Raw genomic sequence first — 26,931 nt, forward strand, 5'->3', positions numbered from 1 at the left:
GGTTGGAGGAACCGTCACCCCCTAGCTGCGGCTTTTGCCATATCCCATACGACGAGCTCAACATGCCCTTTCCCACCCACCTCACATACTGCTACAACTGCCGCCGGCAGAAGGTTCCAGACGTTCTCTTCACTACCATAGACCTGCCGGTGGAGGCAGCCATAACTGGAAAGGGCTGCCTCATCCAGGCCAGGTATTGTGCTCCTCCAAGACATTCTAACAGACACTCAACTCTTTACACATTTCCTCAAATTTAGGAACAGAAAATCTGTCCTGAGGATGTAGTTGGAGACCTTGATGCAGCCTAAACACTGTACCCAACAGGCTTTGCCGGCTGAAGAAGAAGGCCCAGGGGGAGGCGAATGCCACGGCCATCAGCAACCTGCTGCCCTTTATGGAGTACGAGCTGCACACACAGCTGATGAACAAGCTCAAGCTGCGGGGCATGAATGCACTGTTTGGCTTGCGCATCCAGATCAGCGTTGGAGAGAACATGCTGGTGGGACTGGCGGTGAGGAAGCCTCCATGTCAGAGTTCACAGAGGGAGGGCTTCAAAGGGTCATTTTACATTGCAGAAACTTGGTTTTTAAAATTAATAGATACTATATTTCTCTTTTAATATAGATGTAAGATGTTTAGAATTCATTCTAGGATAAAATTAAACTTGATGTTTTGGTTAATTCAGACAGTCATTATAAGTGGCTGAAATTAAAAAGCAGCACCTTCAGTGACATTGCCTAAGTCATGACCTTGTAAAAGAAATGGTGGATGAACTGGGTATAAGATTTCATTGCAGTGATCATTCGAGCTTTTTCTTCAGTTTACTCAATTTGGGTGGTGTTGTGACTAAGCTTCAGTTGCATTGTGTATTGCCTTCTGGTGGTTTGTGATCGGTCAGCAAGGACAACAGGTTGCATTTGCTCAGTCTGCCACAGGGGTTTACCTCACTGCCCTGCCAAGTCCAGGGGGCATCCAGATAGCAGGGAAGACCCCCAGTGACATTGCCTACGAACAGCACATCTCCAACATGCAGAAGAAGATCAACGACACCATTGCTAAAAACAAAGAGTTGTATGAGATCAACCCTCCGGTAAGCGTGAGAGCAGGTCACAGCACGTCAGGGTATAGCAAGTCTAGATCGTCTTATCTCATTGTAAAGTTCAGGTTCACCTCTTCAGAATTCCAAGCATTTCCTTCCTACAGGGACATCCAAGAATGTTCAGGGACATCTAAGGAAAACTAATACTGCAGATAAAATATTGGACAGCATTCTTAGCAGTGACACTAGCAGCATTAGTTTGGCCTCTTCAGTACTGCAAATCCCAGTTCAGGATGTTACATTCAAAATATTTTTAAAGTAATTTGTTTAAATTTAGGAGATCTTCTCATTTTTAAAAAGCTGTTCTTTGTTTTTTTTTATTTATTTATTTTTTTTTTATTTATTTTAACTCAAAGAAGCTATTTGCACTGGACCCAGAAGCATTCAGAGGCATAAATACGGTATATTCAAAGCATGAACATTCATTGTATTCTGGCACTATAAGCATGCTAACAAAATTCACAAAATTAAATTGTCACAATTAAGATAATACTAATTTCATATGTAGTCATCCTTACCTGATTAACAAATGCTGCGGTTTAACAATAATTCATGATTACTAATGGTCTGGTTGTGGTTCTGTTCTGTGTACCAGTCAATAAAACTAGATTTCAGGTAAATGTCTACATTTATTCTGCCATTATTTAGACAAGAGACAAAAAAGCATTTTCTGAAAAGTTATTTTTGAAAGGGCTAATCTGCACTAAAAAATTTGTGATATTTTGTTATTTGTAAAACACATGATGCGTGACACAACTGACGTCACCCTATTGCAGGTCATAAGGATCTAGTTCTCTAACACAGAGCTGGGCAGTCAGGATCTTACTAAAAGGACACTTAAAGCTTTATTTACTGTCCATGTATGCTTTTATTTGTAGGAACTATTCACACACTATACACATTTCTTTATTCAGAGAGGTAATCTGCAATCTATTGTTTTAGTATGTTGCGTGTATTATGATGTGAATTTCATGATTTTAAGGTCTCTGGATTTAACACACTGTGTTAAGCACCATGTAATTATAGAGGAGAATGATATATTTTTTGCATGAAAATAAAGGCTCTGATAATACGATATTATATAAAGGATATGTTATTGGTAAGATTGTAGTTATAGAAAATATACTTTGCATAATAATATGACTGAAACGGTCATTATTTTTTCAGGAGAATAAAACTGAATTTGGTAAAAAGCAGTATTGCCAAAATCATACCTTCTAGCAGTCTGAAAGTTCTTTGAGAAAATAAAAACGGAATGCTTCTTGATAATTGAGGTATTCACATCTAAATACATTGTTATATGCATCTAGACATATAGTTAGGAGTTTGCTCTAGGGTATTAAATGCTGCTGTCACAGGGAGCTCTTCAATAGCCCCTTGAATCACAGATGAGCAGTTTTTCACAGATGGGCTGAAGGTCTCAACTTTTGGGATTGGTTATGATTGGTACTGATGATAATTGTTAGTTTACATTTATTTATTTGTTAGTTGTGGACTGGTGTTGCTTGCTGGTACGTCATCATCTCCCTGTCTGCCCTGCTCCTGCAGGAGATCATTGAAGAGGCAGTTGGATCACCTATCCCAGAACCACGCCAACGATCCAGACTTTTCAGGTCTCACTCGGAGAGCTCAGATGAGGTGTGGGAGCTGGATCTGTCCCACGGAAAAAAGGATGCTTTTGTCCTTGAAGTAAGACATTTGTGAAATGGTTAATGAAGGCTTGTTTTTGGAGCATCTTGAGTATAAATTTTATTTTATGTAATGTTTATATTTTCAGAGATAGCCATAAGAACTGGCATGTCATACCATGGCAAGTACTACCTTTTCATGTACTGTGTTCCAATCCAGTGGTTTCTACATCTCTCCTTAGAGATCCCCAGCCACTGTGTATGCACTAGATTTTTATGTTATAAATGCTTGTTACGAATGTTCAAAGATACAAACATTTTCTCGCTTATTTTTGCTACTGTTTCTTTCCACTTAATTTTCTAATGTTTTTGTTTTTATCAGAGCAAACATGACTCGTTTTTAAATTCCCATTCAATACAAGTCAGTCATGTGCACCTATACAGAGTACTCCCGCAACCACCTTAAGTTAACTCTGTTCCACAGTGTCTGCAGCTTGTCTCATTTTCTTTGGTGTTGATCAGCAACAAGATAAAAAATGTTTTGGGAATAAATCAGTCAACACTCAGCACTTGAACAGTATTTTGTAGCTGTGCCTTTTTATTTTCAGCCTTTTTGTATTAGTTTTAATGTAGTTTGATGTTTGTAAAAATAATAGTATTTGTTGTTTACTATATATTCACTATATTCCAAAAGATGGATCCCAAAAACGGGGTTTCGTAAGCAGTGCTGTTCTCTGCTTGCTGTGTAAGAGATAGTTGAAGAGGTCAGATGTAGATGTAACTGCTGTTCTGTCTGCAGATTGACGACACGGACGCAGTGGAGGACATCCACTCCCTCCTCACCGATGCACCCCCACCAGTGGGTAAGTCAGGCACCGGCCCGCACATCTCTCAACTCCAGATGTTAACAGAAGATCTTGTTTGTTATACAGTAATTCTGCAAAGATCAGCTGCCATGATCTAAGGATATGGTCCAGACAGTCAGCCCATATTAGGTTTTAGTGACTTTGCCACAGAAATGTTTTGACAAGGTATAAGGTTCTTGGCAAGTTGCCTTGCCTCGAAGATCTTGGATGCTGTCCAGTTCATTCGAAAAGACCTTGATTTCTCCTAGTCGGTGCCCTGTAGCAGGTTCCTTTATTTTCTGTCATAAACATGGATCTCAGTGCTCAAAAGATGAATTCATAGCAGAATTGTTTGAGATGTCACGTCACTTCATGTACTCTGTTTAAACAGCTTAACTACAAATCCAAGTTCTGTAAATATTGCCATTCTTTGCATGATTTTGTCTTCATTAAAGGCTTCTGAATTCCGAGTAGAAAGTATTGTTGACCCAACTTTCTTGTTTCACTTTTCTTCTCTAGGATTTTATAGCTGCAATACAGAAATTATGCCCGGGATTAACAACTGGACATCAGCTTTGCAAGTAAGGCCATTCATTTATTTTAGTCCTGTGTCCCAACCCTGAGCAGTGTTAATGTGAATTAATTTTAACTTTTTTCCTTCTCCTTCGCTTTTTCCATTTTTCAGATGTTTACGTCAGTCAGGGTGTTCCGGCTGAGCAATGTTAATATGACCAACCAAGGACTCAACAAGATATTTAATGAACTCTGTGAGAATCTTCTAAAGGTAACATTAGTCCTATTAGCCCAAGCTACTCTGCTGACTTGATCAAAAACTGTTGTTCAGACTGTAAAGCAGATTTGTTGGGTGGATAGTGTAGTGCATTTTTAGGATATGTGGGTTGATCAGCCTGAGGTGTACAAGCATCTAACACATCTGTTGGCTGACAATGGAAGATCTCCACAGTACCTGGAAATGCAAACATACACTGACTAGGAATTTGGTCAAAACTGGTAGTGTTTGGCTTAGGTGGACTTGAGGAAATGGTTGTTCTGGCTCTATTCCCAGAGTCTGTATTTCAAGCTGAGATCCATGGCTCCCTGCTGCCTTTGCCATCTGAACTTTGTTGTGGCTGTGCCAGAGGAGGATCTCATTCAGGTGAGCCTGATGCAGCCAACCCTAACTCCCCAACTGGATCCTTCACAAAGTTCCAGGTCACCGACGAGTCCTTATGTTGTCCAGAAATAATGTATATGTTTGAAAAGAATGTTATGAAGGGTATTGTGCAGTGACTGACTTTCGTCAGAGACTGAGTAACCTGACTGAATTTACAGTCGTAGCTCAACTTATTTTACTCCCTGCGTGAGATTTCAGTGCTATAAGAAGAGTTGGGAAACCTTCTGAAACCTTTCATTACTGAAGCTGAATAACCCAGATCTACGTAGTCTTACAAGAAATCAATATTTGAGAAAGAACCATATCCAGAAGCATTTGTAATATAATTCGTAATCATTTGAATTCATCCGAATGTAACTCAGACCTAATTTTATATTTCTTGCATATACTCACCGTACTTCCCTAGCCTTTTATGTGTTTAAGGGTGCATGCCTTAGCCTTTTACACAGATTTTTAGTCAGCACCTGCAATGACCTGGTGGCATTTATTCCCCTCCCCCCAGGTGGCCGTCACTGCTGTGGCTATGACCTTTGACAAGGACCAAAACCAAGAGAACTGGAAGCCAAGCACAGATAAGATGTTAATGAAAGGTGGCTTAACTTTCATCACTATGTACCCTGTGGTAGAGCTGAAGATAAATTGTTCTTTTCTTTCTGTTGTATTCTTGAGATCATCATTAGCAGTAAGCTCTTGCAAATTTTAGGAGTTATGTCTCTGGTTATGTATTGTTTCCAGAGATTATAAAAACAATCTGAAGAAACAGATGGTCAGATTTAGCCTTTTTGGGTGCTTTCATTACCAGCTGTTTGTGGTAGGGGAGAAAGTAATAATTCTCTCAGATGAGTATCTTCTTCCAAGCTGGACGAAGACCAGAATGCACCGCAGAAAGAAGTGGCATTGTTTGAAGCGCACAGTCCCACTTTCCCCTCTAGCCTCACCACATGCTCTCTCATTTTGTAGCTATTTCAGAGAACGAGGAGCAGCTCCAGTTTCCCCTGGAACTGTGCACAGAGTCTCCATCCTCACAGCCTTTCTCCCCGTCCAAAGGCACAGGTACGGAGGGCTGGACCGTCTGTCGTACTCATGTATCAATCACATCTGCCTGTCTCGGAGGCCCTCTCTCCTGCGTCTGGAGGGATGCCACTGACAGCCTTAGCACTGAGAGATCTCTAAATAAGAGTGATTTGCAAACTGGTTAGCTCACACACATTTATCACTCAGGACGGACTGCAGTCCAACATGGAAAACGGGGACGTAATAAAGGGTTTTTCCTGCTAGACTTGACCTCGGTCACTTGTTTTTTCAGTGAGATTCACTGGTCCCGCATGGTAAAATATTTATGTTAAGATGACAGAGGTCAGTGCTGTGTGATGTCGGATCTTTTGTCCAAATATTCCACTCGAGTTTGACCATCTACTGCTCTTGAACCACTTCAAGGACGGAAACCTGTCCCGCAGGATAATTTATCTTTGTGGCTTTGGTAAATTGTGTGGCTGCCTTCCAGTAAGGCTTGCTCTTAAGTGGAATGAGTGGGGAATTTCACTGGCTCTGCCCGCTGCCTCGAGGGAGTGCAGGAGGTGAATGGCCAAGGCATACTCTGCTGATGGAACTATCTCTGCCCACAGGTCTCCAGGATGGTGCCAATGTGCACAACACCTCCGCCAGAGGTGAGTCACTCCTAACCCAGGCCACGCCTCTGCTGGCATGACAACAAAGACGTTCTTTTAAAGTTCTTTTCCTTTTGTCTCTCAGACAGATAGTGCTTTCCTGACGAAGCAATTTGAGGCAAAACCCAACGTCATCCATGTTATTTTTTTATGGTTTCTTCCCCCCCTTTTTTGTTTTTTTCTTTCTTTGTTTTTGTCTGTCTGTGTATTTCCAGCCACCTCAGTTGATTACAGTTCCTTTGCAGACAGATGCAGCACCTGGATAGAGCTCATTAAACTGAAAGCTCAGACCATAAGACGAGGATCAATTAAGACAAGTAGGAGGACACTGTCTCTAGCGCATTCTGGTGACAATCCCAGCGGTACTCTGTAATTTTACTTTTCCCGTGGCGGTGGTGGGCGGAGCCTTGCTGCCCAAAATAGCATTGCCGATCAAGTACAGCTGATTGACAGAGTGTGAAAGCTGAGGACACGCCCCCTAGGTGGGCTTGCCCTTCTTGTACTGAAACCTTTGGGTTCTCCATTAATGTGTAGTCACCGCTTAAGTGAAAAAATTAAAAGCGCTAAAAGCACCTAGGTTGCAAATACTTACTGTTACCACATTAATGATACAGACTTGATGTAGGTCTTTTTCCTTGATTGGCAAATTGGTGGCTTTCTCAATGCATGAATATAAGCGGTTCAGGTTACATTTTAAGAAATGTAACATCTTTCACACTCTCCTACAAACGGTATTCCCTCAACAGACAACCCGTTTGTGTTTCTTTTCTCTTTTACTCCCTCTGATTGATCATCGCTAAGCCATGGCCATCACCTCCTCCTCTTCCTCTTGTCTGATCTTTGTTATATTTGTTGTACTGCATGGCGCGCATGAGTACATTTTCCTCCAAAGGCAGGCCATGCTTGAAGTTACATCGCTGAGGCTTCAAACAGTTTCTTGAATGCTGTCACACGACCATTTCATCACAGAAGCAAATTTTTCACTCTTTGTCTCCGTACTTGTGTCAGTGGCTATAGACTAACATCTGTTCTGTTACCTTTAGCACTCTCTGAAGGCCTTGTCTGGTCTTTGTCTGCCTGTTCCCCTTTGTTGCACCCTCACAGCCTCCTCCCAGGAGAAGGCCAGCCCGCTGCCCGAAGGGCGCTCACGGTCGCTGCGCTCCACCAAGTCATGTTCAGGCAGCACAGTCTCAGTGGTCAAAATGACTCCGCTCCCCTTCCTCCCTGGCACTAAGATCGTCAAGTACCTGGGCATCATCAACATGTTTTTCATCCGAGAAACAACGTCGCTGCGTGAGGTGAGAGTCACAGCCAAACTCCTACACACTCTGGAACAATGCAGGACTAGCTTGACTGTAGGCTGGCACTCGTTCAACCTGTAACTGGCAGTTTGACTGCACCTTTGGGTTATAAATTCAGAGTAAAGCATTTTTTTCCCCTCTATGTTTGATTTTTTTGTTTTTAAATTTTTTATTAATTGCGTGTTGCTTTTAGAAATATAATGTTGAGAAGGAGCTCTACATTGTGGTGCTGCCAGAGGGCATTCAACAAAAGCATATTTAAAAAAATATATATTTTGACATATTTGTTAAACAAGGTCAGGGTGACCCAAAGCCAGTTCCACATGAGCATGTGTTTACTAGTATTTAGTTCAGCTGCCTTGAAAGCTGTGCGATTGTTGAATTTCACCTCTCTGAAAACACTCCTTCCTTATGCTGTCCCACAATAAGTGTTTATTTATTTGTATGCTTAAACTGAGCACTTGTTTAATTCTGGAGTTCTTGAAATTTTCCCTTGAAACCATCTAATGTAAATGACGTGTAGAAATTGGAATGATGAGGCAGACGTTGGAGCTGTCGCCTTGCGCTTGCAAAGGTTTGAATCCCACCTCCTCCAGGCACTCAACCCCCAATTTATACTGTAAAACTGACCCTACAGTATCAGTGAGTAAAACATTAGGTTGCTTTGAAGAAAAGTTTCAGCTACATAAGAAAATGTAAGACAGGAGATTTCTGTCACGATGGTGGCCACCAGCTAAATAAAGAGCCGCCTCTTTTTTTAGAGCCATTTGACAAACTATTAATCTCATGGTGGTCAGTTTTCGTTAAGTGTCTTATTATTCTTTTTTTTTTTCCATTAGCATTGCTATGTGTAGGAGGATAGTTTAGGTAGCATCGTGACTGTTGGACTAGGGCTAACCAAGAGTGTCTGCTTGTGTGTTTGTGTCTTACAGGAAGGGGGTGTGAGCGGGTTCCTCCACTGCTTCATTGCTGAGGTCTTTTCTATGGTCCGAGCGCATGTGGCAGCTTTGGGAGGCAACGCCGTGGTCTCCTACAGCATGAAGGAGTGTGTCTTCATGGAGAACCCCAATAAGAACCAGGTTCGTCCCCCCCCCAGGGTTTCCGTACGCACCTCCCCTTCCTGCTGTGCTCCACCTCCCTGCATTAACGCAGTGCTTCTCCCTTGGCAGGCTCAGTGCCTTATCAACGTCAGCGGCGATGCCGTCATCTTTGTGCGAGAGTCCGAGCTGGAGGCCCCGACTGCCCCACCCCACACTTCCGTTGCCCAGAATGCTGGCAGCGGAGCGGACGGTACCACATAAAGAAGATGCAGGCTCACGCTCTCGCACACATAGTTATGTAATTTGTGCCATCCGTAGCGCCCTTTAAATCTTTGATGCTTCGAGATCAACAAGACTTCTAAGCTCAGCACCTCACAGAGCCTGGCGTTGTATCAACCCATAGGAGGGAACTGCCTACTACACGTATGGCTTTTGGGCTGCATGCTTGGACTCGATAAAAGTGGACTTTACAGTTTATTGAAAACTACCCAAGTAGCCAAAATATATTGCCTGTGGTATTGTTCGGCTATTTTGTGTGTGTAATAGTTGGAGTTGTATTGCGTCACGCATCAGTGATTTGTTTTTCATCCACAGCCAGTGCCCTGCTGTCACATCATTTAAACGGAAAACGCCAGTGCCAATTCTGTAGACAGACTCACATTCCAGCACCTCTTAAGCAAGGCTGAGGCAGCTTTGTGTTGCGTTGAAAATGTCCACTTTATGGCTTTACCACATCATCTGCAGTAACTTTTTTGTTGCTCAGGAACGCCTTTATTTACAACCCGTTGTGTGTCTTTGAGTTAAATGCTTGAATTTCTTTACTGGCAAAGCAACCATCTAAAATGTGTTGGTTACAACTACGCAGCTGTTAAATTGGTAAATGAATCCAGCTGCAAATTTCTTTACTTGTTTACTACTGAATACTTTGATATATATATTTTTAATTGTCAAATGCTGGAATTTTTTTTTTTTTTTTTTTTTTTTTTTTTTTTAAGTATCGTCACCACAAGTAACTTCTGTAAATGTATTAAAAGCAGATGGGTATTTTTGTAACATAAATTTAAGAGGTTAGTAAACTGCTTAATTTGCATGAGCCATTTGAAATATAGTGTTTAAATGTATAACCTGTAAATGTAGTGAGGAGTGTAAAATGTGCAGGTTGAATCCATGTAAGACTTGAATGTACATACAGACGATGCTGTTCTTGGTAGCAGGACGTCAACCCTTTTAATGGACATGATTCTCTGGCCCGATGATCTTTTTGTTGCGCAATAAAGTTTAGTAACAGTCTCTGAATCCTCCGTTAGTCATGTTTGCTTTTGCCATTTTATCTGAATGTACGGTAAGCCACTCAAACGACAATGGTGACGTGGCCTGCAAACCTGGGGTTTCGAACCCACCTTTTTGTATCCAGAGGTGTCAGCCAGACTTCCACTGCATATTGAGATGTCACACAGTCCCTGATAGTCCTTCTGTCTTTAGTTTCTTATTCTGTCCTTAATGTTTATTATTATTCAGTATTTGTTTTAGGATTTTTTTTTTTTTTTTTTTTTTTTTTTTTTTTTTAACAAATAGTTCATTTCTTTGCAAAGATCACTAGTTGATATTTGAAATACCCCATTTTTAATTATGTAATTCAGGGTGAAATACTGGGTAAAATAGTACAGATGATTGACTTCTGGTTGGACCAGATAGGTCAGCAGAGTGAGCTGGAATAAAAGTGCACAAAGAGTTTCTGCTAGTATTTAACTGTAACACCCCTAAGCTACTACATTATAATAACAGAGAAAAATACTCATTTATAAATTGCATACATTAAAGGATAGAAGCTTAAAGTTTGGGGGGATCTTTTGTTTGTGTTCCCATATGAGCTCATTTGTATATGCTTAATACTTGTGAATGTATATAGTTACTTAGCAAAATGCTTTTAGTTGTTTAGGGGCACAGAATGTTTGGTGCTGTACACCTATTGAATATGTAAAACAATCTGAATACAGCAGATTAATATTGAACTGACCATTTAGAGTAGGTCTAAACCATATTTTGGTGAATTTTTCAAGGTCCAGCCACAACAACTGGAATTCTGGAATCATCACAAAGGCAAAAAACTATTAGAACTGTATTTCACTTGTACAGATATTAACTGACCCCTTTGCCAAAGGTGACTTGAAGTGAAGGGTGTAGGGTAAAAAAGACAATATAATGAAGTAGCTAACACAAAATCAATGTATGACTGGAAAACTGACAGGACCAGCGTAGGAGAACTCAGTGTTGCAATGTAATGTGAAAATAAAGGAGTGTAAATATGTTGAGGGGAAAAAAGCCACTGAGATTTTTCCCAAAGGGGAACTATGGAGAGTTAGGTGTTCAAATAACAGCAGCAGATGTGATTTTCAGTGGAAGCCTGTTCTGCAGCTTTAGTGCAAGGAGAGAACATGAACGATCCCATCGAGAGTGTGTGGAGAGGGGGTACGGAGAGCAGGCAGCCACAGGTGGGACATACGTTGTGGATGGCGTCTGAGGGTAGCGAGGAGCAGAACCAGATCTTTCATGTTGGATGGGAGTCTCTACCTAGATCTTACCAGCAATGGAGGGTCATTGAAGAAAGTGGAGCAGAGGATTGTAATGTAGGGATGTAAGAACTTGTCACGTACTGGGGAACAAAGAATGCTCTCCGTAGTGGTCAGTGGAAGTACATGCAAATACTGGGGGCACTTTGGGCTTGAACGTTGGGGGAAGACCTCGCTGGTTATGCTCGTGTGTGTATGTATGACCAGGAATGTGACACCCTACATGCGCGGTATCATTCGGAACGAGCTGGAGAAGGTGGACGGAAGATGCCGGAAACCCTGGATGGTTTGATGGGTGGATTTTTGTCATTGAAGTGGAGTTGCTCGTTTACTTATTCAGTCGAATTTTTACTGGGGGTGTTTCTTCATCATGGACTTTCTGTCCTGGAATTCCAACACTTGCTGAGGTCGAGACCCTGGATCATGTGAGAAGTGGGTTTGGATCCAGCAGCATCATGGAGTCCAGCTGAGGGCAGTAGTGGTCCGCGCACCCTCCTCCTGCTGTGCTGTGTGGGCAGATCTATGGGGGGCGGGGGGCGGGGGGAGCAGAAGGACGCGGTGCTCCGGCTGCTCCTCATCTGGGGGAATCCAGTGGAAAAGCCACCGGCGAGCGCGGCGGGTGCGCGGCGGAACTGAGCCGAGGCTTTCGCGTGGGATGCGCGCGCACCGCAACGCAGCACCCGACCGACCCCATGGATTAGATCCCATCCCATTCGCTCGGGCCGGAGCCCGGTCGTGGCGTACTTCCCTTTTCACCATCTCAGCAATGATCCCTCCACCTCGACTGAGCCAGGAGTCCGATGCTTGCGCGCGTCGACGACGGAAATAAAGGCACGCTCCCCGACTCTCGCGCTCGTTTTTAAGCCAGGAGAACAACACGATGAAGGGATCCGAGAAGGCATCGCGCGATGATGGTCGGTGAACGAGCGGGACTCGAGCCGATGACCCGATGATCGGCTGCTGCTCGGCGAGGATGCTGCAGCTGCTGCGGTGTCCCCGAGGCAGGCTGTCCGCGTCCGCGGCTCTGTGCGCGCTCCTGCTCTGCTGCCTGTACGTGTACCTGCTGGACCGGCCGCCCAGCCAGCAGGACATCGTGAGGAAGGTGCTGCAGCAGCGCCTCAAGCCCTGGATGAGGGATGAGTACAACATCCGCCGCTACAGGTTGGCCTGATGATCCGCCGGAGCTGGACACACAGCCCAGATGTGTTGTGCACTGTCCAGCTGCGCTCGCACTGTCTCCACACACACAGACACAATGGTACAGGCACCGTTACATACATAGCCTCAGTGATGTAAATCACACACCTTTTTTTTCCAGTGTGCTGCTCCAAAGTATGTGAACCCTGTAGGGATGGTCTTTGTTCCTGGGTCGAATATTAAAATGAACCTCATTGTTAAAATTCAAACGTTAAATCTTGAACGTATATAAAAGAATGAATGATTTGATTTACGCCCGGATTCCGCTTACTCGCTCCGAGTCCTAGCAACTTGGGGTTCACTTATTTTTGCACCTGCTTTACTTCATTTTTTTTTTTTATCGGAAAATAACGTTTGATAGTAAAACTATGAGCTTCGCAGATACTTCCAGCAGCACTACAGGTTCCGTTCTCTCCCTCAGCGGTTTTATAAATTAAAAGAGCTACTTGAGTATATGATTTCCTAATCTAATGTTCCACTCATAGAGATTATTGTTACACTGTTTCGGAAACACTTCGGCGCCGTTATTTTTTTTTTATTTTTTTTAATTGTATTTAAATTATATAATTACCTTTACATCTTCGAAAACAATAGTGTGAATTTTAATACCGTTACATTACTTAACAGAAATGACACAGGTACCTTATTTCTTTTCAGCTCACAGTTCTTTAAATGATACCTTGTTTCCTTAATTGGATTATTTGGTACCGTTATATTATTTATTAAAGCAGTTTTTTCGGTTATAGAGTTATCATCCTTAATGTTTTATTGTCAAAATGAGCTGGATGGGGAGGTGAAAACTGAGTTAACCCCAATCCCTTTGTATTATCAGGATATACTGCATATACTGTACATTTCTCTCTTATTATTCTGTACACAGTAATTATTTTTATTGGGCTTTGACTTTCATTAAGATCATAATATCATGCTTCAGTAGTAATGCTGAAGTGTTCTTGGATTTCTACTTCCTGGCCTAATTAATAATGAGTAATTACTGAAATTCTTTAAATATTATTGAATGGAATTAAGGTTAATATGCAGCGGATGCTTAAACCAAGTTCGTCGGCTGCCTGTTGCTGTTTTTCCTTTTTATATCGTTTATATCGTTCTGCCTGTAATCAGTATTCAGATTTAATTTCACTTTGCGTCCAACGCTCTCCTTTCGCACTGCTTTTCCCCACAGCCTCTGGTCCGGTTCGTAATGGGTTATGTATTGAAGTGCATAGCAATCCGAAAGGTGGACGCAAGCCTAAATTACAGTAAGGTATTTCGGTTGGTATGTTGATTGAGGTTTCACAACGATGAATGAGTGCAAACCTTTGGTCCACTTTGAATAAAATGCTGTGTTCATTCCTATAAACAAAATCTGGCCTTGCGAAACACTTCTCTTGTGCTAAGTCAACCTCTTTGACAGTACTGAGACCAGCCTGGACCAGACTGGCAGAAGGGCACTGACTGATTGACCCGTCATTATACTTCAGACAGCCCAGAAATCATCTAAAGCTCACTATGGGTGTGGAATTTGAGACTGACATTTTGCTCTAGTTCAGACATTGTACTCCATGTTACTTGGATCCCAGTTCTAGGTGCAAATTCCTGGGCTCAGCTGAGCTCCCTGCTATTAGAGAAAGTGAACTATCCACCCCTTGCTGTGTCAGCTCCACTCGGGCCAGCTGGCCGTTAGACAGCAGTAATGGCGCTCCAGGTTGCATTGTGTTTGGTTTACACCATTCATCATCCATGTTTTGGCTTTACTTTTTTTTCATGGTAGTATTAAACTCCCTCGGAGCATTGTCGTGGTTTGGGAAGAAGCACCGCAGCCTCACAGCTCCGGGGTTGGGGATTAGAACCCAGCCCTGACGGTCCGTCTGTATGGAGTCTGCGCATTCTTCCCGTGTTTCTGCTCGTTTTCTCCCACATATCCAAACACATGCTGCTGAAGAGAATCAGCAACTCTGTGTTGATACTGGTGTGTGTGTCCAAACCGCAGCGGAAAGGAATCGTGTCAAGGAGAATCTTACCATTTCCCCTGCGCTTCCTGGAACTTGATTTCAGATCCCGGAGAACATTTCTCAATACACCATCAGCGAAAAAGAGTGAGCCGTCCTCTTTTTCGACACTTTAACTAGTCTGGTGGAAATATAATGAGAGAATCGCGAGGGCATTTTAAAGTATCCTAAATCTTCAGTGCACTAGTGATGCTCCAGGCCTGATTGGCAAGTTGAAAATGAGCCCAGCAGCAGCAAGAAGTGCAGGTTATTGTTCTTTTAGATTGGGCTACAATTAAGATTGGACAAAGCTGGTGATCTGGGAGATTTTGGTGGCCTTGTTCTGAAAAGAGAGCATCTGCACAGAGCGCACTGGTCACACTCTGTATGCAAGTGTGCTAACAATGAATAGATACCATTTGAACGCATCCCAAACAGCCAAAGCAACAAGTTTAACTCTTGTAACTTGTTCTGTTCATTAAACAGAATAGTTTTTTTTTCCATTAGCAGCGCATGTTAGAGTAACGTTCAGTATTATGAGTCCAACCAAGCTCCAGGACACTGTAGAATAGTGATCTGGACCTTTATTTGTCAATCCCTATAAACCCCACACTGCCACCTCTCATATTACAATGGAAAGTTCATACAATGTTGTTTTACTAATAGTAAATGCAGCCTTTCAAGAATATTCATCCATTGATCCATCCGCCCATGAATTATCTGAACTGTTTGTCCAAAGCAGGGCCAGGGTGGTCCAGAGTCTATCATGGAAGCATAGGATGTGAAGCCTGATACACCCTGGATGGGACGTCAGTCCATCGCAGTCCAGTCACACATTCTTTCTCACACACATACCCATGTGAACACACAGAGAACATAGCAACTCTGTACCAGCTGAGAGAGATGTGACCCCACGTCCCAACGCACTGCCCAGGAGCCGTGAGGCACCGGCTCCGTCTCAACCATCTCCTTTTATTGGTTTCCACGCTTATCCACAGAGAGCTGCTGCAGGCGTGCTGTGATCCCAGGAACAAGTTTGCGGTAACGAAGAAGAACTCCCCCATAGGGAAGATCCTGTGGTACGACGGTGAGCTTTACCACTTCCACAAAGTGAACAAGGAAACCTTCTCCCTCTTTATGCAGGTGAGTCTCCCATCGCTCTGGCCTAAGCGCCTTCGGTTGATTATGAAACCGGTCATTTATATTAAATATAAGATCCATCCACACACACACTGTATACAGTCCTGGTGTTGTATAATTAATGTTTTGTTCTTTCCTCTTGTCATGTGCTGCAGATTATCGAAAGCTGATGAACGCACCCCTTTTTGCCAAGTCTGATTAAAATTCTCCTGTGGCAAACTCATGGGAAACTTAAGGCCGACCAAAGACTTAGATTTATCTAATGCTTTTTTCTCAGCCCACGATTCATCGGTTTGCCTTATGGCCTTAATTGTTTTTATGTTAGCCAATGGTTAGAGGTTAAGCGGCGCGAGTTCGTGCAGCTTCGATATTAGCCGCGAGCTCGCGTCACGTGATACGTGTCTTGTATGACGATGCCGCCACGCGCTGGTATTTCTCTCGGTTAATATACACAGTACGGAAATGAGTGCTTGGTTCCACTTTTCAAAAAAAAAAAAAAAAAAAAAAACAGGTGAGCAACGGTTTGAAACACTGCAGTGACGTTACTAGGGTTGGCGTCACCCCGGCCGCTCCCGTACCAGACCATACAAAATCTTGTTTTTTTCTACTATCATATGTTACACGTAAATCGTAATCCCGACATATCACTGAATGTGATGGCAATAGTGACATAAACAACTAGCAAAATTAAAATTACACCTTTAAATTACAGTATGACTCGCACAGTCTTGGCCCTTATTTACGATTTACATAGTTTCACGTGAAAATTCGATAAGAAAACAATATAATTCGACATAAAAACGTTTCAGAAGTACACCAAAATTATGTTTATTTTAACGTTAATCATATAAGTTCACGAATACTAATGCTCACAATACTGTAGCTAAAACGCCAGAAAATTTTACGAAATCTGCGCGTGCTTTGTAGCGCGTACGGACGAAAGCACGTGATTCGATGCTTCACTCTAATTGGGTAATAATGAGAGCTCTGAGCGGAGCGCATTGGAAGGTTCAAAAAGTAAATGAGCACAGAGTATTATCCTTGTTGCTATATTGATACATGTAAGGTGGGCTTTATTAAGAGAAATGTTTTTGTTGTTATAACGCACTAAAGGGGTATTTTCTTAAAAATAACACATTTCCGCTGAAACACTGCACAAAAATTGTATAGTCTATAAGACATTCATTTTGGTGTCACCCCCTGGTGTTATCCGGTGCGTTCCGAAAATTCTATATATATATAAATTATGCTAGTCACGGTGGGAACCCTTACAGTACAGATCTGTGTTAAAATGTTTACGTGTTTTACACTGAAAGCTTTTTCCAAGCGAAAATGGCACTAATCTTGGCTAAACTATATTTACCGTAATGTTAATAGGGGTGACACCAACCCTAGTGACGTCACTGCAGTCTTTAAACTGTTGCTTGTGTTTTTTTTTTTTTTTTTTTTTTTTTTTTTTTTTGCTCATGTGCACCGAAAGAATAATATAAACGCAGATATTTCTTAGGAATCCATTAGCTAAGATATTAAGAGGTTAGTGTTTCATATGTGGACATTGCAGCATAGCTAGAACAAAGACAGCGTGTCGGTACACGGAATTCCATTCATGTTGCCGCAGCAGCGCTAATGGGAAGCTACGTACTTTCTGAATATGAATTATAGACCAGGCAGTTTTATTGACTGGGGGTGGGCAGTCCTGGTCAGTCCAGGTAAGTAGCGAACACTTGTTTTCCTTGCGGCTCTTAGTTTCTCAGCCTTGTTTGGCGTTTTGATGCAAAGCACCTCTGAACCGCTGCTCTGATCACGCAGATCGAATGCATTACAGACACTCCTCGACTTACGCAAATAGGTCGTTCTTCAGCCCTTGCTAAGTCAAAAGTTACTTATGTCGGATTCCCCCCCACTATTCAATATAAGAACATTAATAATTTTTCAGTCTAACTTATTGCACTTTGGTGTTTCTTCGTTATTATTGTTAGCCGTTCCTTTCACGTGCTCCTTTTTTATACGTGCAGCTTCCTTCACTATCGTATTGGTCGATACAGCTGAACCTGGTTTCTGTGTTATGGACCGTAATCTTCGTCCACTTCAAACATCCTTATTATTTTCAGTTTCATCTCCAAGTCGATTGCTGTATGCTTGCGAGACGGTTCTCGTTTTCCTTCAAGTGCATCTTTACCAGGCATTGCGAATAATGAAATGGTAGGAAATATGGGGGGGGGGGGGGAAGCACTACACTAACGAGAGGAGATGAGTTCACAGCTCAAAACATGCAAGAACTGGGATGATGCAGCTTCCTGCCTTGTCTGGTTAGGCCAACTTGCATTTAAAGTATTTCAGATGTTTTGCGTAAAGTGCTATCCGTAAATAATGTGCATGCAGGGAATTTTTTTACGTAAGTCAAATTTACGTAAGTAGAAGGGTGTCTGTAGTAGAAAACTTGCGATCAGGTTTTTCAAGCACCACGATTTTCCATCGCTTTCATGGTGCAAGTCCGATTTATTGGCTTTGCTAATTATGCCGACCAGCATCTGTCGTTTCGCACATCACCAGCCATCGGCGTCCAAGGTGGTGGCGACATGCCGAAAATGTTAACCCCACTTTCCGTGATGTCGCACCTCCAGCAATCAACAAACTGTTGTTTTACATTAATAAATGACGTTATGAAGCTGCATACTGTGAAAGCATCGTTCCTGGTTGCGTTCGCATCCTGCCTCTTCGCGCTCTGGGTTCATCACATGCTCCCTCCTTACCAGTGAATGAGTTCAGTTACGTTATTTGTTGGCTGTTCCATCACATGAAGTTTGATCTAGTCATTTTCTGCATTAATGATTACAGACAAAAGCACAGTGGTTAGAACTACCGTCTTTGGACCTAAAGGTTGCGGGTTCAAATCTCTCCTAACGTGAGCTGCTCCAGTAAAACCACCCAGGTGGACAACTGGGTAAATAGTTGTTGACGGCTTAACATTGTAAGTTGCTGTGGAGAGAAGCGGCAGCTAAAAGAATGAATGTAAATGATTATTAACTCATATTTAGCTGACACTTTGTCCAAGGTAACTGTAAACACTCCAGTGTGCTACTTAGTCATATACGTGTTCACGCAGCAGAGCAATTTAACACACGCACCCACCCACCCATCCATCCCCCCCATCCCCCCATCCCCCCATCCCCCCATAGGTACACTCTAGGGATAAGTCACTTGTCTTTGGAGTGTAAAGGAAAACCACCTGCAGCCTGTGCAGGGTTCAAACCATGTGTGAACCCACAGCCTAGTGATACCAGCGCTGTCACCTTGCTGCCCAACTGTAGCCTGTTCAGTTATACAAATGATTGTTTTTCCTTTTTTTATTTATGTATTTTTGCTTGGGAGGAGGGGTGTTTTCTTAGAATTGCTTTTAGTTTTGCCTCTTGAAGAATTTCCACTATTAAAGCCCATGGTGGTATCAGTGTGGTGTTTGGTTCCTTTCCACAAAATCTCTCCTGAAGTTTATTACATAAATTGACCCAGAGGCTGACCTGACCCACAGATGAAAATCTGCACGGGAAGTGTGCCCATGTCAACGGCACGTACGATTCTCCATCGCGGGTTGTGCTGCCTTTGAAACCAAACAGAACCATCAGTGTAGAAATCAGGAAGTCGTGGTGGCCAAAAATAGACCACAAGGGAGAGCTGCTCAGCACTGAGATCCAGACCGCACTGCCTGCAAGTGACGAGGGTGCGAGGGCGGGACCTCATGGTTGCCTGCTAGAGGTTACAGAGTAGATGTGTTGACATACTGTAGTCCCGGGTCCATGGAGCCCACGTGGGGCTCATTGCACCCACTAGTTGTGTAGTTATCCATCTGATCTGCTCTTCGCTGACCTAAGCTGGCATGCTTTGCTGAATAACCTTCATCTTCACCCTCCTGTTCTCTTCAGGAGCTCAGCCTGATTCAAAATATGACTGAGAAATTGCACCCGGCACCTTCCTCCAGGGGTTCTTTCTGCGTTTCATTGAGTGTTCTCCAGCCCCTTCTGCTCATTTTTTGTCGGCCCTCTTTCTTCAGCTGAGAAACAGGAACCATGACTGGATGCTCTTACACTGTATATTCCACAGTTAGCTTTCTTTTCTGGGCAAAAGCATGTAGATATAGTTAAGAGGAACTCATGAGGGATGGCCAAGTAGCGTGCAGTAAAGTATGCCATAGAAGACATGCCAAGCTCAGCCCTTGGATGGCCTCCTAGCAGTCGCTTATCCAGCATGGACCACCTACGTGATTTCGCAGAGGCTGTGGCTCCATCTACGAAGCACATCACCTTCGCTTTAAGCGGATGTGGGTTTGAAGTGCAAAAACAGGCAGTACCACATTAAGAGATCTGAATTCTTGTCTCCCAGTCCCACTGATTAAACTGTCTGACAAGAGAGTAAATGTGGCCAAAAAACGGAAACTCGGGGCCTACACTTAGAGATGGGGCTTTTTCCACATTGTACTGCAGATCTATTTTATTAAGGCTTTTGGTACTTGCAAAGGCCGTTCGTAGTAGATCTCGGTAATTTATGTAATGCGAGTGGAAAACATGAACGATCTAAAATAGTTATCTTCACAACATTATTGTCGACCAGTCCCAGGAATTTAAATCTCTTGTTGAGTTATATCGAAAATGACCCATTTTGTGTTCAGTAAAGCAGGTCTGAACAAACAGCCTCTGTTTGCACAGGGTTGAGGTTTGTTTTCGCTGATCTGTAGCGGACCTCTTGTTTGCAAGCTAGCATTTTTCAGTCAGCGTGGCGCGGGGAGTGTTTAATGGTTTGTGCGCACGTGCGCGTGCATGCATCTCTGTTGCTAGGAGACGCCGCTGCAGCTCCCCCTGAAGAAGTGCTCTGTCGTCGGCAACGGAGGGGTCCTGAAGAACAGCGGCTGTGGCAAGGATATCGACCAGGCCGACTTCATTATGAGGTAGCTGGCCGGTCGTTTGGCGACGTCGATTCTAATTGACTAGCAAAGCAATTTTTAAGTTACTTTCCTCGGCCATGCAACTTGAAGAAAAAGACGATTTTTCAAATTGAGATAGTTTATCATCAGTACCTTAATGTTTTAGCTTCAGATGTTGTCCGTTGTTTTGGGGGACAGCATGAAACTGGGAACAGGAAAACAATATTTGGTTTAAGAAGATAAGGAATAAAATTGGTTTGCACTGAGTTGAACTGATGTAGAAGATGATTTCATGGAGCTTCCAAGAAAAAAAAAAAAATGTTGCCAATATCTCAGCGAAATATAAACCGAGATACGACAAATAATCTTTATATAATTGGCTTGTGACCGGTGGTGGTTTTTGCTACTCTAGCTGTGAATTTTGTCCACAGATGCAACCTTCCTCCACTGTCGAAGGATTACAAAGAGGATGTTGGGACCAGAACGCACCTGGTGACTGCAAATCCCAGCATCATTGCAAAGAGGTAGAGTGCCCTGCCTTCCCCACTATCTCAGTTCAGGGATGCAGCAAGATAAGCTGAGTCTGCAAACACATACACACACACACACACACCCCCCGAGGTATAAGGAAGCAGCTGAAAGAGGGGCACTGGTGATGCTATGGCTGCAGACCTGATGCACATCCATCAAAATTGGCCAAGAAAAGTGAATGTGATTCTTCGTTTTGACACGTAGAACAAGGATTCAGTTGTTTATGGTATCTTTCCAGGACTGGATAGCCTTCACAGCATGTTTTGAACCACATCCGATGAATCGTTGACTTTCATAGGCTGATTGTGTTAGCCTCTGTAAACTATGGTTCTTTTTAGTAGATGTTGTCAACTGGTCCAGCCTTGGTACCAGTCACTTTATTAGGTATACTTACCTGGTACTGTGTAGGTTCCTCTTTTGTTTCCAGAACAGCCTGGATTATTTAAAGGAGGCATTCTTGGATGCTGGGAACATTCTGTACACAGTTAGGTCCATGTTGACTTGATAGCATCATACACTTCCTGCAGATTTCTCAGCTATACATTTATGTTGCAAACCTTCCGTTCCATCTCATCCTGAAGGACCTTGATTAGATCGAGATCTTGTAACCATGCAGGCCATTAGAAAAAGAAGAACTAACTGTCACATTCCTGGGAACACTTTGTGGCAATGTGTACTTTGTGACATGGAACATTATTCAGATGGAAGTACCCTGTTGAACACTGTAGACTGTGGCCAAGGTGGGAAGTTCCCAGTCAGCAACAATCCTTAAGTGTGGCATTCAGATGATCTTCATTTGGTATTAAGGGGGCTACTGTGTGCTAAGAAGACATTCCCCACTTGTTACACAACCACCAGCAGCCTGTAACTTTGACACAAAGCAGGATAGATCCATGGATTATGATAATCCATCCATCCATCTATTGTCAACAATCACTTGTCCTGAGTGGGGTCACGGAAAGCTGGAGCTTTACCCAACAACACAAGGCACAAGGCCAAAGGGGGAAGGACACGCCCAGGACGGGACGCCAGCCCGTCACAAAGCACCCAAAGCAGGGCTCGACCCCCAGACGGACCACACAGCAAGCACCGGCTGAACCCACCGCACCACCACACCCCCCTACAATTATGATAATGATAGGGTCAAATTTAGATTTCTCAAACCAGGCAATGGATTTATGCTCTTCAGTTCTTGATCACTTTTGATGATCACATGCCCACTGAAGTCTCATTTTCTTGTTCTCATCTGACATAAGTGGACATTGTGTGGTCTTGTGCTGCTGTAGCCCATCCATTTCAAGGTTTGCCAAGAGCTGCCTTTCTGATCTCTACTGTTGTACTAAGCTATTATTTTTGCACTTGAGCCCTTCCCGTCAACTTTAACAAGTTTAATTTCTTCCGGTAAGGTTATTTTCTCCTTCAGAAGAGCGACGTAAGTGGGTGTTTTTGTTTATTGCACTATTTTCTGAAGTCTTAATGATGTACTGAGTGAAAATCCCAAGATTATGGCTTTTCTGACATGCTACAATTACAGCGGTCATACCATGTTCATAATCGCTTTTGTCACTTTTTTTTTTGTTCATTCTAATTCATAGTCCAACCATAAATACCCTGTCTGCATGGTTTGTATGTGCTGAATTTCAGCCATATTCATTGCCTGGAGGACCAGGCATTAATGAGCAGGTGTACCTGAAAAGTCATCACTTACTCTGTCTCTCTCACATAAACACAGACTTACAATTGCCAAACATCTAGTCGATATACAGCAATACTTTCGACCATGAAATTTATTCAATCGGAGAAATATTGAACCTGTAGGTTCAATCAGTGCTGGAACATGTCTGTGTCGCCAGGCTGGCGTTGACTAATAGCTGGGTAAGGTCAGGTAACTCCCTTGTCCTTATGTGACCTGGCTCTAGGCCACACCAAAGTGATGTTTAAAATTCGCACTGGTGTAACAGAAGCAACCCAGCAGTTTCACAAATAGACAGTAGCCTTTTAACTGAGCTGGCTTTTTAACCTTCACATTACATAATTTGTGTGGGAACCAGAAATTACTCGTCTAAACACTGCAATGAAAAGCTATTTAAAGATCGGCAAAATTGTGGGACAGTCTCCCTTCTTTCTTTTCTATGAAGTATGTTTCACTCCCGCTTCTTTCCATTTCAAATCCCATGAGATCCTTCCCCTTGTTGTGCATATAAGTGTCTGCTGTGTGACTAGTACTGATTTCAGTAATGTCCAAAATCTGACTAAAATTGCAGCGTGAAGTATATTCAGTGAAACACAATATGACACTGTCATTTAGCTATTTACTCTGCATATTAATTCGTTTAAAGAAATAGTGCGTCCCTGCCACAGTGCTTTAGCTTAGTGGGTGACAAAAGAACTGGGTAACTGACTTGCAAGAAAAAGTGGGAAAGAGGAATTAAGTGTTTTGGCACTCCCGTTTTTACCATATTTTGGATATATTACTAGTTATTGCAGGGAGTTTTTTGCCAACAAATTTTGATTCTAGGAATATTTTAAGGGCAGATATTTAACCAGTCCTACCTTGCAATAGAGTGGCGTCCCATCCAGGGTGTACCCCCACAGCCTTGCACCCAGTGATTCTGGAATAGGTTCTGGACCATTATTACCCTGCCCAAGAAAAGTGGTTAACGAAAATAGATGGATGTTTACCTTTTACAGGTAATCAGATGAGTTGAATTTGCAAGTGAGGGCAGCTGATAGGGTAGAGCTCCTGCCTTTGGAGCTGAAGATCAAGTTCAAAACCCACCTCCAGCTGTAGTACCCTTGAGCAAGGTACTTACCATAAATTGCTCTAGTAAAATTACCCAGCTTTATGAGCAGCTAAGTAGCTTAACATTGAAAGCAGCTTTGGAGAAAAGTGTCAGATAAATTAATTAAATGTAAAAGAGGTCTTATAGGACACACATCTTTACTTTCACCCCTGGGTGCTATGTTTTGTTTAGTGTTGTTATTTTGCTGTATTTGGTAGATCTATGTTCGCACTGTTTACCTACAATCAGAATGGTGCAGCGAGTCTAAGATGGGTTGGTTTGAAGTTGAGTTTTTCAGGCAAAAAGGGACTGGGGGAGTGAGCAAGCGACGCAGCCCTCGTCTTTGTGCAGGTGAAAGAAAAATAAACAGGTTGACTCCGCACCTGTCTCACCCTCTGTCAGGTATTAAGAGAGGTCTGAAGAAGAGGCTAATTGTTTATTTCTATGTGCTATAATATTGTGATGTTCTGGGGCAGTGGCCAGCTGTGAGGCAATAAGGGCTGCACTTATATCTCAATCAAAGCATCTAACTCCAGCTACTCTGCAACATTCACACTCAAGAACTACCTTCTTCTCCTTGTCATGTTTTCCTCTTCTTTAATAATTTTGCCTGGTGATCACTTCTACATAATGCCACCGCCCCAAGTGCCACCTACGCTGCAGGACCATTAATATAATAGGGATTTAAAAAAAGGTCACTGAAAGATTGTTACGCTGCAGAACGCCATCTAGCCAAATGAAACGTGAAAATGATTACTGCAGACGTCCTTAATGCACCAAGGTCTTTGTTTCAGTTAGATGCAACCCGCAATACGGGCTACAACCGGATGTTTTACTATGAACGTTGAGATTCAGCAGACCTTGTCTAGGCTTCGTTTCTCTGCTGCATGTGCTGGTGCTCTAGCTGTTCAGAATGTACCTTTTCCCGCTTGCCCAGATATTTAATAATTCCATTATGTTTATTTATTTAAAAATGACTTTGTGCGTGTTTGCTGACCTTAAAATAACTAATTTGGATTTAGCAAGCAATGACTTGACCCAAGTAGTACTGTGGTAAGGATTAGATGTAAACCTGTACACCTTTTTACTGGCAACTTCAATTTTATCACAAGTGTTCTTTCTCCTTGACAGAACATCGTTAAGTATTTAGTCTCACAATTTCAGTGTTTTGTCAATCCGGTTTTGCAAATCTTTGCCTTCAAGCTGATGTGCTGATTCACTTAGATGATGAACACCATGGATGTGAAGGTGCAGTCCAGTTAGAAATCTTTCCCTGCCATCGCAGTGCTCTGTGATTCATTCTTCTGGTTTCTTTAGTAATTTGTACTCAAACAATTCCTTGTTACATTCAACTCTGGAGCATAAAAGTCTCAGCGGTTGCATGTCAGCACTGTGCTTAGTTCCTATATTTCACACTAAACTTGTGATTCTGAGGAACCGTGTTGTCTTATGTTCTGTTTTATAGCAGGTCCTACTGCTGTGCTATAGATTATTTTTAATAATTACCTTTATAGGTTCATTTCGTATGCGGTGCAAGGGCTCTTTGCCTTGCCTCTGTCCAGCCGGGTCCGGCTGCCAGTGCCGTCCGCCACAGTTTGATCAAGTGAAGTGTAGCTTGCGGTTGTCTTATTTTATTTATCATTCTTTCATCTTAATTTGCACAGTGAAAGCGCTGGCATTGTTCAGCACTGCGACTGAAAGCTTCCTTCTTGATTAAATGGCCTCCATGTTTCAGGGCCTTTGGATTTCTGCTCTCTTTCCGTCTCAGGTTTCAGAACTTGGTGCGGTCAAAGAGGTCCTTCGTGGAGAGCATGAAGGTGTACGGCTCCAGCTACATCTACATGCCTGCGTTCTCCATGAAATCTGGGACAGAGCCCTCGCTGCGGGTCTACCATGCCCTTGCGGACTGCAGGTCCAACCAGACGGTGCTCTTTGCCAACCCAGACTTCCTAAGCAGTCTAAGTAAGTTTTGGAAAAATCGGGGCATCCGTGCCAAGCGCCTGTCCACGGGCCTCTTTTTGGTGAGTCTGGCGCTGGGGCTGTGCGAGGAGGTCACGCTCTACGGCTTCTGGCCCTTCTCCTTGGGCCTGAGGGAGGACTTTGTCAGCCACCACTACTACGATAACGTGCTGCCCTTGTCCGGCTTCCATGCTATGTCCGACGAGTTCCTACAGCTGTGGCAGCTGCACAGTATTGGCACTCTGCGCATGCGCATCGGCGAATGTTCCCATGGGTCCGAGAGAAACGTACCACCGGCCGAGGGCACCTGACGCTGCTTCCGGTGCCTCTCCTCCGCAAACCCAGCGTCGGCAAGTAGTTGCTGGGGCACCTGTCTTGATCTGCTTTGTATTTTTTTTGTTCGGGAATCCGGCCAGGTGCCAGAACGTGGGCTGTTTATACCTTCCGGTTCATGGCAAGTGTGGCGTCGCCCACAGAGACCTGCAGAAACAGGCGAAACGCATTGGAAAAAAGGGAGATAATCGAGGGACTAAAAATTGGGAAGATCCTCAGAAATATATGAACAAATAGAAATCCATGTAGATATTTAAACCGTGACTGGGAGTGTAACAGCAGTCATGGGCACCAGGTACTTTACCGGTTATGGCCGCTACCTTCGCACTTAGAAGTTGCAGGTTCAAATTCCCCTCCTCATATATTACCCTTGAGCAAGGTAGCTACCTTGAATTACTCCAGTAAAAATTACCCAGTAGCATAAGTGGGGTAAATAATTAGTTGTTCTGGAGAAAAGCATCAGATATATGGAAGGTATATGGAAGGAAGTGAAATTATTTATCATAGAAAATAATGTAGACTTTTGTGCAACAAAAAGTTCTTTTAAAGTAATAAACACACACACACACACATTTTCAGAACCGCTTGTCCCATACGGGGTCACGGGGAACCGGAGCCTACCCGGCAATACAGGGCGTAAGGCCAGAGGGGGAGGGGACACACCCAGGACGGGACGCCAGTCCGTCGCAAGGCACCCCAAGCGGGACTTGAACCCCAGACCCACCGAAGAGCAGGACTGCGGTCCAACCCACTGCGCCACC

The 26,931-nt window shown here is 43.2% G+C and overlaps 2 protein-coding genes across 14 annotated transcripts in view; both read left to right on the forward strand.

Moving 5' to 3' along the window:
- Positions 1-9,715, forward strand: part of c2cd5 (C2 calcium dependent domain containing 5) — a 30,076-nt gene extending 20,361 nt beyond the window's left edge. For 6 of the 13 annotated variants that reach the window (XM_018756019.2, XM_018756022.2, XM_018756017.2 and 3 more), the window contains 16 exons: positions 2-193; positions 325-511; positions 926-1,090; positions 1,456-1,500; positions 2,648-2,788; positions 3,527-3,590; positions 4,092-4,153; positions 4,258-4,356; positions 4,639-4,728; positions 5,249-5,336; positions 5,707-5,799; positions 6,372-6,413; positions 6,629-6,730; positions 7,518-7,711; positions 8,647-8,793; positions 8,884-9,715. In XM_018756019.2, coding sequence (XP_018611535.1) covers positions 2-193; positions 325-511; positions 926-1,090; positions 1,456-1,500; positions 2,648-2,788; positions 3,527-3,590; positions 4,092-4,153; positions 4,258-4,356; positions 4,639-4,728; positions 5,249-5,336; positions 5,707-5,799; positions 6,372-6,413; positions 6,629-6,730; positions 7,518-7,711; positions 8,647-8,793; positions 8,884-9,015 — 1,843 coding nt within the window. In that variant the 3' untranslated portion in view covers positions 9,016-9,715. Of the gene's footprint in view, position 1; positions 194-324; positions 512-925; positions 1,091-1,455; positions 1,501-2,647; positions 2,789-3,526; positions 3,591-4,091; positions 4,154-4,257; positions 4,357-4,638; positions 4,729-5,248; positions 5,337-5,706; positions 5,800-6,371; positions 6,414-6,498; positions 6,580-6,628; positions 6,731-7,517; positions 7,712-8,646; positions 8,794-8,883 lie in introns of those variants that run through there. The other 7 variants (XM_018756028.2, XM_018756021.2, XM_018756026.2 and 4 more) reach the window with 4 other exon arrangements.
- A 2,206-nt stretch (positions 9,716-11,921) lies between these two features.
- LOC108936438 (alpha-N-acetylneuraminide alpha-2,8-sialyltransferase-like) lies at positions 11,922-26,690 on the forward strand. The gene is made up of 5 exons (XM_018755785.2): positions 11,922-12,485; positions 15,508-15,652; positions 20,479-20,588; positions 20,996-21,088; positions 25,647-26,690. Exons 1-5 carry the CDS (start codon positions 12,274-12,276, stop codon positions 26,146-26,148), a joined length of 1,062 nt encoding a protein of 353 aa, XP_018611301.1. The 5' UTR covers positions 11,922-12,273; the 3' UTR covers positions 26,149-26,690.
- The last annotated feature ends 241 nt before the right edge of the window (positions 26,691-26,931 follow it).

Source organism: Scleropages formosus, chromosome 24 (genome assembly GCF_900964775.1).
Source record: "Scleropages formosus chromosome 24, fSclFor1.1, whole genome shotgun sequence".
Taxonomy (NCBI): Eukaryota; Metazoa; Chordata; class Actinopteri; order Osteoglossiformes; family Osteoglossidae; genus Scleropages; species Scleropages formosus.